General features: G+C 62.2%; 1 protein-coding gene across 3 annotated transcripts in view; it reads right to left on the bottom strand.

Annotated features, from left to right (window-relative positions):
• BTBD19 (BTB domain containing 19) overlaps positions 1 to 16,604 on the bottom strand; it is a 79,599-nt gene that overhangs the window by 11,370 nt on the left and 51,625 nt on the right. For 2 of the 3 annotated variants that reach the window (XM_084636157.1, XM_084636156.1), the window contains exon 4: positions 13,832 to 13,891. The exons of the other annotated variant lie outside the window; for it this stretch is intronic. In XM_084636157.1, coding sequence (XP_084492283.1) covers positions 13,832 to 13,891 — 60 coding nt within the window. The remainder of the gene's footprint in view (positions 1 to 13,831; positions 13,892 to 16,604) is intronic. 3 annotated transcript variants of the gene reach the window in all.

Here is a 16,604-nt window from a genome sequence, read left to right on the forward strand (position 1 = left end):
CTACCAGGCACCCAGCCCGGCTCAGACCCACTGAGGCATGCGGCACAGAAACGCCAGCTCCTCCACTGAGTGGTAGCAGGCGCCCGGGGCCTGGTGGCTTCCCAGTGCAGGAGAAATGTGTGACGCAGAGTCAGGGTCTATTCGAAGTGCAATTGGCTTGTTTACCCACCTGCACCTGGCCTGGACCAGAGCAGGTCTCAACCAGCACGCGGGGAAATCCCAGCTCCCAGGGAGCAGCCGCCTCAAGCCTTGACTCTAATCAGAGCCCAAGGCAGAGAGCAACGCTGCCGTGGCTTGCTCAGCTGCCTCTGCACAGAACCAGGGCCTCATCCCGCAGCTTGTCTGCCCAAGACTGAGCACTTGCTCGTGCGCTTGGCAGACTGTGTATCAGCGCCCCCCGGTAACGCCTGCCATGACCATACACACAACAAGAGCCCACGTGGAATGTGCTGGCCTCAGAAACTTCAGAAGGCAACATCCTAAGGACAGGGGGCAGCTGTAGCTGAAGAGATCGATCATTGGTCCAGCCAGCCCAGGAGCAGCTCCCCAACAGCGGCCAATTCTGGCCGCACAAATGCGCCTCGTTCCTAGGTGACGCTCGAGCAGGGGAGTGTTTCTCTTGGCTCAGTTCATGCCCTGAGCACCAGCAGCTCCTGGCAGGCTGAACTCTGAGCCATGCTTCAGGCAACAATCCCTTCAATTTTAATTGGCCTGAGTGAGGGGCACCCACAGAGCTGGGCTGGGAGCCCAGGCTGGAAGAGCAGGGGGCTGCGGGTCGGGAGCGAGGGGCACGGGCAGAGCTGGGGGTGGGGAGCCCAGGCTGGAAGACCAGGGGGGCTGAGGGTCGGGAGTGAGGGGCACGGGCAGAGCTGGGGGAGGGGAGCCCAGGCTGGAAGAGCAGGGGGGCTGAGGGTCGGGAGCGAGGGGCACGGGCAGAGCTGGGGGAGGGGAGCCCAGGCTGGAAGAGCAGGGGGCTGCGGGTCGGGAACGAGGGGCACGGGCAGAGCTGGGGAGACCCACGAGCCGGGTGCAGTGCGGCTCTGTGCACGGCTCTGCCACAGCCCCGGCGCAATGGATTGAATTCAGCTCCCAGCGTCAGACAAGCGGCAAGCCAGGCTCTGTGGCCGGCGAACAGTGGGGCCTAAGGGGTGGTCCCTCGAGGCAGGCGGAGGGCTGCGCTATCAGCCTGATGCCATGCTCCGGCTACCAGCCTGAGGCCCGGGCAGGGGGCAGGCTGACACAGACCCACAGCAGGGCGGCTCAGCTGCCGGCCTTCGCTCCAATCTGCCACGGTGCCCCCTGTGCCCAGCCAGGCGCCCGCTGCCACCAATGGGGGTGCAGCAGGGCAGCTGGTCCAGCAGGGCCAGGGCAGGACTCGGGGAAAGGAAGAAAGGAGCTGGGCAAAGCCAGTTTCCAAGGGCTCCCTAAGGAGCCGTCGGGGGAGCAGAGCCTTCTTCATGGGAGTGCAGCTCAGCCACTGGCCCTCTGGCCTGCCTGTGGTGCCCGGTGCCCAGGTCAGAGCAGGCCAGCGGGACACCGTCAGCCTGTCTGCTCTGTGAGCCGACAGGGTCATTTGGGCAACACAGGGGGTCCGATCTCCAGGCCCAGAGCCAGGCCCAGGCCTATGGTACTGCCAGGCAGCTCTGGAGCACAGAGTCCTGCGTGTCTGTGTCTCGCGGGCACGCTGGTCATGTCCAGCCCTCCTCAGTCAGCGGGACGGGCAGGGGGGAATGATGCCTGCGAGGGGTAGTTCTCACCCAGGTAGTGCCGGGCAACAGAGCCCCTTCTGGGGTGGTGCAGCTCGGCTGGGAACCAATGGCTACATTATCAGGGATCCACCAGTCTGCCAGCGTCAGCGAGGGGAGAATCAGGCCCTTTGAGCGACTCCTGATTGCACCAGCACAGGCCCCGTGGCTATTGGGAGCAGCGTTTCGGTGGAACAGAAACCCCGGCGTCAGCATGTTGCCCGGGGCCTCCTCCTCGCCGCCAACCCTGCTCTGAGCCACTCTCTGAATCAATCAGCGACCGAGAGCAGCTTGCAGACCAAGGGGGAAAATCTCCCTGCACCATGGAAAGCTGCCACCCTCCCCTCCCCAGCTCTGCCCTCACAGACCTGGTGCCCTTGCTGACTCTCCTCCGGCAAAGCCAGGGCTTCCTGCCAGCTCCCAGCTGAGAGCAGGGCCCCCTGCACCGGGTACTGTACAGAGGGACAGACAGCCCCTGCCCCACAGAGCTCCTCAACCCGGAGTGGGAAGGGAAACTGAGACATGGGGAGGGGGAACGACGTGACCAAGTTCCCCCAGCAGGCCAGTGGGAGATCCAGGAATAGGAGGAGCCAGGTCTCTGGAGAGCCAGCCCAGTGCTCTACTCACTGGGCATCACTGCCTCTCTGTCAGTGCCTGCTCTCAGCCCTCCCCCGCCCTGCAGAGGCAACCTCAGCTCTGGTGGGGGAGCCGGAAGCAGCCCAGGTGGAGGGGTGCATCTCCCAGGAGGCCATGGCATCGCCAGCCTGCTCCGAAGCAGGTCTCTGGAGATCGGCTGCAAGGAGCGGCTTTGTGCCTCAAGAAGAAAAGGAGTACTTGTGGCACCTTAGAGACTACCCAATTTATTAGAGCATAAGCTTTCGTGAGCTACAGCTCACTTCATCATCACTGCATCCGATGAAGTGAGCTGTAGCTCACGAAAGCTCATGCTCTAATAAATTGGTTAGTCTCTAAGGTGCCACAAGTACTCCTTTTCTTTTTGCGAATACAGACTAACACGGCTGCTACTCTGAAACCTGTCTTTGTGCCTCAGTTTCCCCTCCTCGCTCAGCTGGCTCCTGTGGCCAGACAGAGCAGGGAATGCCCAGCCAAGCAGGGTGGGGAACACCCCACTGCCACCAGAGGGCTTTATTCAGGGCCTGATCCTGCCAGGTCTTGAACAGCTCCCCCCTGGTGCTCAGTGGCTCAGAGGACCTGGCCGGACATGTTGAGGTTTCTTTGGCCAAAGGGTGACACTGGTGGGTTGCTCCTGGCTCAGCCTGGACGTGATCAACCTGCCATGGGGCCTGCCAGCCCTCGGTGTCAAACATGGGGGTTGACGTGCCCCCGTTTTGACCTTGGGAACGTTCCACATCACCTGCCCAGGACTCACAGCCCCCCTGCACAGGGGTCCAGGGATGAGAGGCTCAGCTCCCTCCCCTGGGGGGCAATGACCCCCCCAAAAGGTGGGATCCCCGGCCCTGAGTCCCAGCAGCAATACAGAGGCTGGAGCAGCTCCTCCCGTCCCCCCTTGCCCAGCAGCAAGAGCCCTCTCCTCCCACACCTGCCAGCGTCTGGCACTGCTCCCTGGGACTCCCCTGGCCCTTGGCACCACCTCTCCTGTCCCATCTGCTGCTGAGCCCCCAGGCCCTGCTGGGACACTCGCCGAGAGCAGCGCTCACCTCCCAGGGCAGGCCCAGCGTCCCCAGCCAGACACTCGCCGAGAGCGGCGCTCACCTCCCAGGGCAGCCCCAGCGTCCCCAGCCAGACACTCGCCGAGAGCGGCGCTCACCTCCCAGGGCAGCCCCAGCGTCCCCAGCCAGACACTCGCCGAGAGCGGCGCTCACCTCCCAGGGCAGGCCCAGCGTCCCCAGCCAGACACTCGCCGAGAGCGGCGCTCACCTCCCAGGGCAGGCCCAGCGTCCCCAGCCAGACACTCGCCGAGAGCGGCGCTCACCTCCCAGGGCAGCCCCAGCGGGGCCCAGCCAGACACTCGCCGAGAGCGGCGCTCACCTCCCAGGGCAGCCCCAGCGTCCCCAGCCAGACACTCGCCGAGAGCGGCGCTCACCTCCCAGGGCAGCCCCAGCGTCCCCAGCCAGACACTCGCCGAGAGCGGCGCTCACCTCCCAGGGCAGGCCCAGCGTCCCCAGCCAGACACTCGCCGAGAGCGGCGCTCACCTCCCAGGGCAGCCCCAGCGGGGCCCAGCCAGACACTCGCCGAGAGCGGCGCTCACCTCCCAGGGCAGCCCCAGCGTCCCCAGCCAGACACTCGCCGAGAGCGGCGCTCACCTCCCAGGGCAGCCCCAGCGTCCCCAGCCAGACACTCGCCGAGAGCGGCGCTCACCTCCCAGGGCAGCCCCAGCGGGGCCCAGCCAGACACTCGCCGAGAGCGGCGCTCACCTCCCAGGGCAGCCCCAGCGTCCCCAGCCAGCCAAGGCAGGATTGTTCCCTGTCTCGCGGCGTCTAACGCTCCAGCCAGTATCCCCGCTGACGTGAACTGGCAGCGCCCACAAGCCGAGGCCCAGGAGGGACTGGCTGGGTAGCTCACCATGCCGCTAGCCACGCCAGCCCCAGGCTGGGCCATGCCCGCCGCCCGTCAGTCTCTGGCTGCCATGCCAGCCCCTTCCCGGCCACGGATGCTGCAGCTCGGCCCAGGCCCGGCTGAGCAGCCAGCGGGCATTTCCCTCAACGGGGCCAGGCGCCACCAGAGGGGAAAGCGACTGTGGGTTTGGGGCTGCGGCTCTGGCTGTGCTGCACGGCAGACCCGCGTCCAGGTTGTCTGGCCCGTTTGTTCTTAATGTTTCCTCTGAATATTGTGGGGATGCCTCAGTTTCCCCTGTGCAGTTCTTAAGTATCTAGGGGGTGGGGTAAGGGTGTATGATCGTTGCAGAGCCCTAGAGGGCAGGTGTGTGCAGGGGCCTGGACACAGAGAATGGCCAACACCCTGTTTCCTGGCCACTGATGGCCTGGGCCCTTCCCCCCTGCAAGGTGAGAGCTAAAGGGTTGGAGAACAAAGGAATCAGGTGACCTCCTGGCCCAAAGGGACAAAGCCCGGGGAGGGGGGGGGCCTGGAGGGAGTTTCAGTTTGTGGCTGGCTGGGACATGAAGTGAAGGGCAGACATGGTTGTCTGGCTCACTGCCCCCCAAAATGGACCCGGCTGAGGGGTCCTGTTCTCTGCACTGACAAGCTCTGTTTTAGACCATGTTCCTGTCCTCTAATAAACCTCTGTTTTACTGTCTGGCTGAGAGTCACTTCTGACTGCGGAGCTGGGGGGCAGGACCCTCTGGCTTCCCTAGGACCCCACCTGAGTGGACGCGCTGGGGGAAGCGCAAGTAGGGGCAGAGGATGCTGAATGCTCCGGGGTCAGACCCAGGAAGGTGGAGCCGGGTGAGCTGTGTGTCCTGCAGACAGGCTGCTCCCAGAGAGGAGACTGCCCCAGAGTCCTGCCTGGCTTCGTAGGGAGCAGTCCCAGAGCATCGCCCAGGGACTCCGTGACACAGGTCCTCCCTGGCTCCTGCTGCCCGTGATGTGCCCGGCTCAGCCTCCCGGCAGCACATTCTGCCCTCTCAGCATCCTCACCATCGCCCCAGGGGGCTGGCGCTTGCTGCCTCCAGGGGATCCCCAAGCCAGAGCCATGGCACGATGCAGAGCCTGGTCCCGCCTCCAGCCCTCGGCACCACGGACGTGTGGGCGCAGTGGACAGACAAACGCCGGCACAGATCCCGCCGTTAGCCAGGGACCTGGAGGAATTGCCAGCCATGCCCTGCCTCACAGGGAGCGGGCCAGGTGCCCCCGGACCTGACCTACCCTGCCCCAAGCCACCTCTTGCTCTTCCACATTCCCTGTCTCCTGCTCCTGACTCTGCCACCCTTCTCCTCCACCCCCCAGCCAGCCCCCTGGCCCGCTGAAGGGTTAGGAGCCCAGCTGAGCTGGCAGCGTGGGGGAGGCCCCTATGCCCAGGGGAGCTGCTTGCCTGGAGGGTTACGTCAGCCTGGCTGGGGCTGGGGGAGGGCAGTGCACACTGCTTTGATGTGAGCCTGGGGCAGGGAGCCGGGGGGGCGTCCCAAGTGCGTCACCGGCGCGCCAGGCACAAGATGTGAACTCCCCAGCAAAGGTTACCGCGCCGCCCTGGACGCACTCACCCCACCCCCACCTGCAGCCAGGGCCCCTTGCAGCAAAACAGGAAGTGCTGGGGAACGGCGCTGACCTCACCACGCTATTATTAGCTGCCTGGCTCGCTGAGTGGAGCACACGCGGCTGTTCACATGTGTCTGCCCCACGCCGAGGCCTGCAGGGAGCTCCCACAATTCCCAGGAGGGAGCCCAATGGTCTGCTTGTGGGGGGCGCCCAGACGCGGTGGTGAGGGGCGCAGCGGCAGGGAGCAGCTCTGTGGAAGGTGGAGTGGGGCCCGAGGGACAGGCACAGATGTGTGCCTAGCAGGAGGTGCCCTGATATGCCCAGTGGGGGCAGCTGAAGGGCTTCCCATGGTCACGGAGTCTCCGGGCGATGCTCTCCACGGAGCCAGGCAGGACTCTGGGGAAGTCTCCTTTCTGTGAGCAGCCTGTCTGCAGGACACACAGTTCCCACCTTCCTGGGTCTGACCTCAGAGCATTCAGCATCCTCTGCCCCTCCGTGCGCTTCCCCCAGCGAGTCCGCTCAGGCGGGCTCCTGGGGAAGCCAGAGGGTCCTGCCCCCCAACTCCACAGTGAGACGTGACTCTCAGCCAGCCAGTAATAGACGACAGGAACATGGTCCAAAACAGAGCTTGCAGGTGCAGAGAACAGGACCCCTCAGCCGGGTCCATTTTGGGGGCCAGTGAGCCAGACAACCACGTCTGCACTTCACTCCATGTCCCCAGCCAGCCCCAAACTGACTCCCCCTTCAGCCCCCCCTCCTCTGGACCTGGTCTCTTTCCCGGGCCAGTTGGTCACCAGATTCCTTTCTTCTCCAACCTTTTAGCTCTCACCTTGCAGGGGGGAAGGGCCTAGGCCATCAGTTGCCAAGAAACAGGGCATCAGCCATCCTCTGTGTCCAGACCCCTGCACACACCTGCCCTCTAGGGCTCTGCAGCGATCATACACCCTTACCCCACCCCCTAGATACTTAAGAACTGCATAGGGGAAACTGAGGCACCCCCACACTATTCAGAGGAACATTAAGAACGTCCCGCTTTGTCACACCCACCACCACCCAGCTGTGCCCAGCAGAGCTCTCCAAGAGGGGTGCAGCCGTGGCGGACAATCACTGGCTAAGAACCCCGCCCCTCTGGCTGCAGTGGGGTCACAATCCCAATGACATTCCTGGCTCCCGGTCTCTTGCTCAGACCAATGTGGTTGCCCATCCCCAAGGAGGCAGGCCCCCCAAACCATGAGAACACACATGTCCAGGGCTCTTCGCCTTCTGCTTTCGGAGCCACTTGCGGCTGGTTTTCTGCAGTAACGGGGGCTAGAAACTTGTTTCTTTTTAAATGAAAACTGCCTCTGCTGTGATCATGGGAGTCCAGGAGCTGGGGCTTCAAGGAAACCACCCTGTGACGGGGTGCGACTCAGCACGCTAGCGCCTCCTGCCGGCTGTCCCGGGGATTAGCTCTGCTAGCCCAAGTGCCCCCTTCTGGTGACCTTTTGCCACCATCACTTCTCCTCCTTGACCGTGTCGTTCCAGGGACTGCAGGCCTCTCCGTTCCAGGCCTCCAGCTGTGCCCCACCCAGTGCTCCCCACTTCGGTGGGGAACTCCTGCAGTCTGACAGTCCAGCCCCTTCCTCAGTGGGGAGTGGGGGGAACCCAGGCCCATCCACTAATCCGGGTCCCAGGCCAGGGACCCTGTAGATAGCAGCCACACGCTGCACCCCTTCCACCTTTGCAGTCTATTTCCCTGGGCCTCTTCCAGCACCTTCTCCACCCTTATCTCAGGGCCTCAGCGTGTCTGTCTGAGCAGCGAGCCAGGGGCTCGTGCTCTCGCCCTGATCCCACGCAGCACTGCTCTGTCCAAGGTGCCACCTTTCCTCCTCCTGCCAGGCAGCCAGGTCTCCCACCTCCACGGAGCAGCTGAAGATGCTCTGCCCAGCATCTTCAGCCAGCCCTGACTGGCTGCTCCTCCCAGCCCCTCTCCTACTGGCTGCTTTCTGCCCAGTCTCTTTAGGGTCCTTTAACCCCATTATAGGCCAGCGTGTGGCACATGCCACATCACACACCCGCCAGCCCAAGAGCTGGCACCAGAAGAGCAAAGCTCTTCCTAGGTGCAGATACCCACTAGCATGGGTAGTGCCCAGGGTCACACACTAGGGAGTCTGTGGCAGGAACTCTGCTGAGACTTCGGCGAACACCGCATACCCGGGCCAGCTTTCCCCTTCCATACATGCGTTGCCTTGATCCATGCCCTGGCCCTTCTCACCCAACTACTCCCAGCAGAGGCCTGCTCTCTCCCCTCGTCCCGCACAGAGGGTCTTTCCAAGTCATAGAATATCAGCGTTGGAAGGGACCTCACCCCCTGCTCAAAACAGGACCAATCCCCAACTAAATCATCCCAGCCAGGGCTTTGTCAAGACTGACCTTAAAGACGTTTAAGGAAGGAGATTCCACCACCTCCCCAGGTAACCCATTCCAGTGCTTCATCACCCTCCTAGTGAAATAGTGTTTCCTAATATCCAACCTAAACCTCCCCCACTGCAACTTGAGACCATTACTCCTCGTTCCGTCATCTGCTACCACTGAGAACAGTCTAGATCCATCCTCTTTGGAACCCCCTTCCAGGTAGTTGAAAGCAGCTATCAAATCCCCCCTCATTCTTCTCTTCTGCAGACTAAACAATCCCAGTTCCCTCAGCCTCTCCTCATAACTCATGTGTTCCAGCCCCCTAGTCATTTTTGTTGCCCACCACTGGATGCTTTCCAATTTTTCCCCCATCCTTCTTGTGGTAGACACAGTACTCCAGATGAGGCCTCACCAGCGTTGAATAGAGGGGAATGATTACATCCCTCGATCTGCTGGCAATGCCCCTACTTATACATCCCAAAATGCCATTGGCCTTTGTCACGGAGTCCCTGGGCGATGCTCTGGAACTGCTCCCCATGAAGCCAATCAGGACTCTGGGGTAGTCGCCTTTCTGTGAGCAGCCTGTCTTCAGGACACACAGCTCACACAGCTTCCACCTTCCTGCGTCTGACCTCGGAGCTTTCAGCATCCTCTGCCCCTCCGTGCGCTTCCCCCCAGTGAGTCCACTCAGGTGGGGCTGCTGGGGAAGCCAGAGGGTCCTGCACCCCAACTTCGCAGTCAGACGGGACTCTCAGCCAGCCAGTAAAACAGAAGGTTTATTAGACGACAGGAACATGGTCTAAAACAGAGCTTGCAGGTGCAGAGAACGGGACCCCTCAGCTGGGTCCATTCTGGGGGGCAGTGAGCCAGACAACCACGTCTGCACTTCACTCCATGTCCCAGCCAGCCCCAAACTGAAACTCCCTCCAGCCCCTCCTCCTCTGGGCTTTGTTCCTTTCCCGGGCCAGGTGGTCACCTGATTCCTTTGTTCTCCAACCCTTTAGCTCTCACCTTGCAGGGGGGAAGGGTCCAGGCCATCAGTTGCCAGGAAACAGGGTGTCGGCCATTCTCTGTGTCCAGACTCCTGCACACACCGGCCCTCTAGGGCTCTGCAATGATCATACACCCTTACCCCACCCCCTAGATACTTAAGAACTGCCTAGGGGAAACTGAGGCACTCCCACACTATTCAGAGGAAACATTAAGAACAGTCCCACTTTGTCACAGCCTTCTGGGCAACAAGGGCACACTGTTGACTCATACCCAACTTCTCGTCCACTGTAACCCCTAGGTCATTTTCTGCAGAACTGCTGCTGAGCCATTCGGTCCCTAGTCTGTAGCCATGCATGGGATTCTTCCATCCTAAGCGCAGGACTCTGCACTTGTCCTTGTTGAACCTCATCAGATTTCTTTTGGCCCAATCCTCCAATTTGTCTAGGTCCCTCGGTATCCTATCCCTTCCTTCCAGCATATCAACCTCTCCTCCCAGGTTAGGGTCATCTGCAAACTTGCTGAGGGTGCAATCCACGCCATCCTCTGGATCATTATTCTATTAATGAAGATATTGAACAAAACTGGCCCCAGGACTGACTCTTGGGGCACTTCACTTGATACCGGCTGCCAACTAGACATGGAGCCATTGATCACTACCTGTTGAGCCCGATGATCTAGCCAGCTTTCTACCCACCTTATAGTGCATTCATCCAGCCCATACTTCTTTAACTTGCTGGCAAGAATACTGTGGGAGACGTATCAAAAGTTTTGCTAAAGTCAAGGAACAACACGTCCACTGCTTTCCCCTCATCCACAGAGCCAGTTATCTCATCATAGAAGGGAATTAGGTTAGTCAGGCATGACTTGCCCTTGGTGAATCCATGCTGACTGTTCCTGATCAATTTCCTCTCCTCTAAATGCTTCAGAATTGATTCCTGAGGACTTGCTCCATGATTTTTCCCCAGGGACTGAGGGGAGGTTGACTGGCCTGTAGTTCCCCAGATTCTCCATCTTCCCTTTTTTAAAGATTGGCACTACATTAGCCTCTCTCCAGTCATCTGGGACCTCCCCCGATCGTCATGAGTTTTCAAAAGATAATGGCCAATGGCTCTGCAATCACATCCGCCAACTCCTTCAGCACTCTCGGATGCAGTGCATCCAGCCCCATGGACTTTTGCACATCTAAATAGTCCCGACCACTTCTTTCTCCAGAGGGCTGGTCACCTCCTTCCCATGCTGTGCTGCCCGGTGCAGCAGTCTCGGAGCTAACCTTGTTCGTGAAGACAGAGGCAAAAAAAAAAAAAAAACAAACCACGCACTGAGTACATTAGCTTTTTCCACATCCTCTGTCACTAGGTTGCTTCCCCCATTCAGTAAGGGGCCCACACTTTCCTTGACCTTCTTCTTGTTGCTAACATACCTGAAGAAACCCTTCTTGTTACTCTTAACATCCCTTGCTAGCTGCAACTCCAGGTGTGATTTGGCCTTCTTGATTTCACTCCTGCATGCCCGAGCAATATTTTGTCGCTGGTCCTTGGTTGCATCCACTGCGCCTCTGCTCCCTGTGATCCAAGACAGGCGGCCCGAGCTGACCACCGGGCCCAGGGCAGGCCGCCCCGCTGCTGTGCTCTGGCTTGCTCTTCCCGTGCCCTGCCAGCATGGCGGGCTGCTGCTGACTGCGCTGAGACCTTTCACTGAGCTCCCCACCACGCCCCCCAGGCCAATGGAGAGCCCAGTGCGGGGTGATCGACTCGCAGGGCCTCTCCGCTGGTCCAGACACAGCTCAACACTTCTGGGGCATCTCCAGTCTGGCCAGCTTGTCGTTCTGCTCCGGGCACCGCACTGAGGTGGCGTGGGCTGCGGTTCCCAGGCATTGCGCCACACCACACACTTGGCTCTTGGGGAAATCTGCTCCAGTTTCGGGTGCTGAGCACTTGAAAAAAATCTGGCCCTGGCTCCTGCTCAGGGTTTGCTACCTCTGTGCCGGTGCCCAGCCAGTTAGTTTAACAGCCTGGCCCGTGTGGGACTCAGCCGAGGCTGGAGCGCTCAGCACCAGAGATTATAAACTCTGTGGGCAGGGCCCCCCTCCCTGCACAAGGGAGCCCGATCTGGAGCAAGGCCTTCGGGAGCAGCTGGGATCCAATCAGTGCTGTCTGGCTATCGCAGGCGGGGTTGTACGTGAGCACTGTCCGTCTGTGCCCTGAGCCAGGCAGCGGCCTCAGGCCAGGGGCTGAATTCAAATTGCTGCAGCAATTCATCCCAGTGCCTCCTTGCTTCTGCGCGCCGGATGCTGCCACCTCAGCAGTGTTCTCCCCCTGGCGTCTGGGCTGCGCAAGTCTCCCCATGCGCGGCTGCGAGGTTCACAGACACCCACCCCAGGGCAGCCTCCGAGCCAATTCCCGCTGTTCTCCTGTGCCCTGAGCGAGCAGGCTGGGCAGCGGGGACGAGGCGGACAGCGGCTCCAAGAGCCAGGGAGCCCCAGGGGCCTGTGCATCACCCCGACGCGCCGTCGCCTGCCGTGGAGAGACAGCCTGGCCACTCGTAAGCCCGAGGGCAAAGCCAGGAGGGGCCCAGATTCTCCTTGGGCCTCAGGCACAACCAGCGAGGACAACGGGCTGCAGGGCGGGCACTGGCCTCTCCCGGGGAGAACAGGAGCGTGGAGAGCCACAGGCCATGCTGGGTCCGGGTGCTCAGCAGCAGAAACCCTGCCCCGACGCCTGCTCAGAGCCCCGCACCACACAAGAGCTCAGGCCCAGAGGACTGACTGTGTGGGAATGGGCCTGGTGGGGAACTTGGTCACTGTGCCAGCAAGCTCCCTCGGCCCTGCGGTCTGGGCCCTCAGCCCTGCGGTCTGGGCCAGTCCTTGCCCCCCACCCCCAGTGCCACGCTGACCTACAGGCCAGGAGCGGCAAGCCTCACACCCCCAGGGCAGGTAACATTGCATCTGCACGCTGAGCCTCCAGGGCTCGGCTCTGATCCGGGGCAACTCCACTGGCTTCAAGGGCGACGCCTGACTTACCCCGGCTTTGTGAGGGCAGAATCGGGCCTAAGCCGCCCCCTGCAGTCCCCAGAGCTTCTGCCCGGGGCAGAGCTCTGCATCCGGCTATTCCGGCTGCCCAGGGCTTGTGCCTGGCATCAGAAGGCCTGGTGCAAAGGCTGTTCGACTCCAGTGAGCTCTGAATCCGGCCCCAAGCCCCTGAGATTCTCAGCCCCTCGGTCCACAGCCGGCACAGACTCGCTGTCGCCCCCATGAGGCAGGGCAGAGGCAAAAGGATGCCACAGCCACATCCGAGAGCCCAGAGCTAGGCACTGATCCACTTCCCGGGGCAGCCTGCTCCTCGGCCAGGCCTGCCCCAGGGCTGTCCGGCTGCTCCATCCTGGCACTGAGGGGCTGGGCTCTGCCTTCTCCTCCAGCCAGGTTTCCACACTGTGCTCGTCCCGCAGCACCCAATCGCCCAGGCAGCGTGGATCCCGGCCTTGATTTCCCCCAGAGGTCCTCCACCACCACGCCGGCGATGTATCCACAACGCTGGCTCTGTGGGGCTGGGACGTGGTCACCAACTGGCCTGCAAAGCACCTGGCACTTGGCAGGGGGAGCTACTCAAGTCGTCCTGGGATCCCTGCTGCCCACCGTGCCTGTGTCCCACCCAGTGCGATGGCTCTAGCCCCATCCCCCAGCCAGCGCTTGGGATTGTGCCAGTCAGCAGCAGCTGCCGAGGACAAATCAGGGCAAAGGAGAAAAAGTCAGCCCAGGCCTTTTGTCCGATCAAAGGGGCCCAGCCCCCAGAGCCTGAGGGGAAGGAGCTGGCTGCACAGAACAATGCCCCACTCGGCATCGCATGCCGCAGGCCTGGCCGATACCAGCCCACCCCGCTAACTCCTCTGCCAGGTCCGCGACCTGACCGCTAGGCCACACTTCCTCTCAGGGTGGGCCAGCTGCCATGGGAAACAACCAGCCAGGGCTCAAAGCCTATCCACGGGGGGACAGACGCGGACGACCCCCCTCCACCAAAACCCCGGCTCGGCAGACAAAGGGCCAGCTGGTGCAGGGGCCGCGGGGCCTGTCTGCACGCTGCAGCTGCCTGGCTGGGCTCCTTTGTGCCAGCAGGGCTCACTTCACTTCCTTAGGGGCAGGTGTCCAGGTACAAAGAGCCCCCCGCACAATAGGCCCCCTGGGGGGCTGAATGGGGCCTGGGCTCCCTCCTGGGACAGCGCAGGGTGGATCGAAGCCGGGGCTTGGAGAGGGGCTGCTGCACTCCAGCCCTCCCAAGATGCCTGGCCTCCCCCTCCTCTGGCAGGGCACACACTGGGGCCAGATCCTGCTGGTGGATCCTTCAGGGGAGAGGCCAACCCACTCCTCGCCACCAACACCCGGCCCCTAGCCATGTGCCCTGTCTGTCGAGGGGCACAGCTGGCAAGGATCGGGGCACGGCACGTGGGCAGAGAGCCGCTCACGTGTCTGGGACTGTGCGTGTGAGCAGCGGAGGAGGAATCCCAGTCATGGGCCCCCGCCCCAGCCAGCTCCTGGGAACAGAGCCATCAGAAGGGGAGGGAGGAGACTCACCTGCAGCGCCTCGCAGACCAGCTCCACGCTCAGCGCACCCGTGAGGAACTCAACGCACAGCTGCAGGAGAGAGACAGACTGTGGGGGCAGAGCAGAGAAACCACCGTGACTCCCCCTCCCACACCGAGTGCCGCCAGGAGATCCCCACGGCTCCGATGCACACTGTTCCAGTCTGACTCAGCACTGTGGGGAGGCTGGCAGAAGGGGGAGCCCCCAGCCCTTCGCCAGGGCCCCTCTGCCAGGTGGATCCGGGGGAGTGCCATGGTGTAGGCCATTGGGCGTGACATGGGGAACTGAACCTGGGGGAGGCTGCATTTTGTGGAAGACAGGGGCAGGGTGGTGAACACAGCCGCAACCTGGAAACAGTTGTGCCCACTGAGGCAGGTTAAGGGGTTAGTGAACTAAGCACCAGCCTGGATCTCGGGAACCATCACAAAGAGCCAGAGGACAACAGACGGGGAAAGAGGAGGCTGAAAGGAGTCACGCGCGTGGGCTGCTCAGGGACCGGTTCCTCCCAGGCGATCAAGCCAACGGAGGAATGTGGGATGCAGTATAGAGCAGATGCAATGCGATGGGCTAATGTAAATAAAGGGACCGAGTTTGAATCTGGGACATGCCCTGATCAGCTCAGTCTGGAGCCGACCCCAGTCCCAGGGAAGCCAAGAGCGCTCCGAGGAAATCCCAGCATGCCAAGCTGATCTCCAGGTTCCACCCACCCCTGCCGTGCCCCCAGGTCCCCGCTGGAGGAAGAACTCCCCTGCCCCCCACCTTTGCTCACTGTTAATACCCTCCCCACCTGGCTGGCTGTTTCTGGGGGGTTAGTTATTGTTCTCAGGCTCGGGGCAGGCAGGGGGTGTGCCCCGTGCCCCTGGGGTTAAGAAGCCACGTGAGCACTGGGGCCTGTATTTCAGGGTGTTTAAGGTATCGATTCCAATGGGAGTTAGGCACTCGGAGGCTCTGACCTTCGGACTTGGGGGGTTTTCGCTCCACGTCAGCATTGCAGACCGGTTAGCCCTGCAGGGGGTGGGCTGCTCTGAGGCCGACGTGGACCCTGGCGGGCCCAGCCGGCAGGTGCCAGCAACCAGACCCGGCGCAGCTGCACTAACATGGCTCCCACTTCCAGGCAAACCATTCAATCCCCAGCCCCGGGCGAGGCAGTGGTCCCTGGCCCTGCCTGCGGGGGTGCTGCTGCCTTTGGGCCTCCCACCGGGGCCCCTGGGCAGAGGATCCAGTGGTGTAAACTACACCAGGGAACCAGCCAGCAGTGCTGAGGGGACCCAGAGCTGCCACCCAGTGCAGCCTCCAGGCAGGGCTCTCAAAGCACCTTACAAACCCCAGCCACTCACTTTAACCATTAGGCCTTGCCGCTGCTCCCAGATGCGGCCACGAGCCCCATGCACTGGGCTGGGTGGTTGGCAGAGCAGGAGGCCAGGCAGCACCAGCAGGGATGGGTGCACTGTGACTGGGGGAAATGAGGGGTTTCAAAGCTCCCCCACCCCAAGATGTACTAAGGGGGTGGGGCAGGGGGCTCTCGCTGTGCCGTTCCAGTGGGGTTCCTGACATCTGACCCTTGCTAATGGAGAGGGGGGTGACTGAAGAGTAACAGCTTGGCTGACCCCGCTGTGACGAAGTGGAACTTTTCATAATATTTTCTGGGACTTGTGTGTGGGCCTCAGTTTCCCCGATGCCCTGCCTGGGTAACTAGGTGTGTGGTGGGGTGTTGGCAGAAAGAACCCCGAGATGGTTCCCAGGTGGAGGTGACACCTAGCTGGCTTGGACCTGGCCCAGACAGTGGCCCGGCCACTGGGGACCTAGCAAGTGAGGCCCATGGCCCTCTGCCGGACTCCAGCCAGTTCTGGCTCCTCTCCCAGAACGTCCAGGACGCCCCTGTGCAGCCAGCTGGGAAATCCCACGGCCTCCACCCAGAGTGCTTACAAACCCCAGCCCTACCAAAACAACCCACCCCGTTGCACGCCCACTTCAGCCCCTGGGGAGAGATCGAACCCCCGGGCAGCCACACCCTCAGCGCATGACCGGAAGGTGCCCGGGGAGCAGCGTGAGGAGGGTGGGCTGAGAACGACACGGCCCAGAACAGGACGAGTCTGCTCCTGTCTGCGGGCGCCTGGCTCCGGAGCTCCCGGGCTCACCCCCCATGGGCAGCTCGTGGGGGGGCATTGGCCCATTCACCCGAGCGATTGCCCCAGCCCTTTGCGCCACGGTTCTGCCCTGGCTGAGCCACTCGCCAGGCTGCGCCATTGTCCAAACACTGGTCAACACCAGTCTATGGTGCTGGGTCCTAAAGGCCACGGACTGAACCGCCACTCGCCGGAACCCCGGGCACCCCGGCGGGAGTGGGGGGGCTCAGGAACACAGGCCAGGGCATGTTTGCGGCTATGCAGCCGGCGGCCCTGACTCCCACTCCTGGCTGGGAGTCACAGCCAGCCTCCTTGCCCAATTCCTTGGGTGCCATCGCAATGCCCGCTCCACGTGCCGCCTGGCGCCCTGATTCGGGCGCAGGGCACCGACCCCCTTCCCTTGAGAGAGGCACCAGCCCCGGCGGTCGCTGGGGTCCCGTCACTAGCACTTGGCTGTGAGGGAAGAGGTTGAAGGATGGGTCCGGAGGCCTCAGCTCCAGCCCCACCTCTGCCCCTGGCTGGCGGTGACCTGCCCCCAGGCTGTGATTCAGTCCCGCCCCCACCCCGCTGACCTAAGACTCTAAGACTTCCCGGAGAGGTTCCGGGTTCTCGGGCGGGGAGGCATGGCAGAGCGAGAC

Source organism: Lepidochelys olivacea (assembly GCF_965140295.1).
Source record: "Lepidochelys olivacea isolate rLepOli2 genome assembly, chromosome: 8".
Taxonomy (NCBI): Eukaryota; Metazoa; Chordata; order Testudines; family Cheloniidae; genus Lepidochelys; species Lepidochelys olivacea.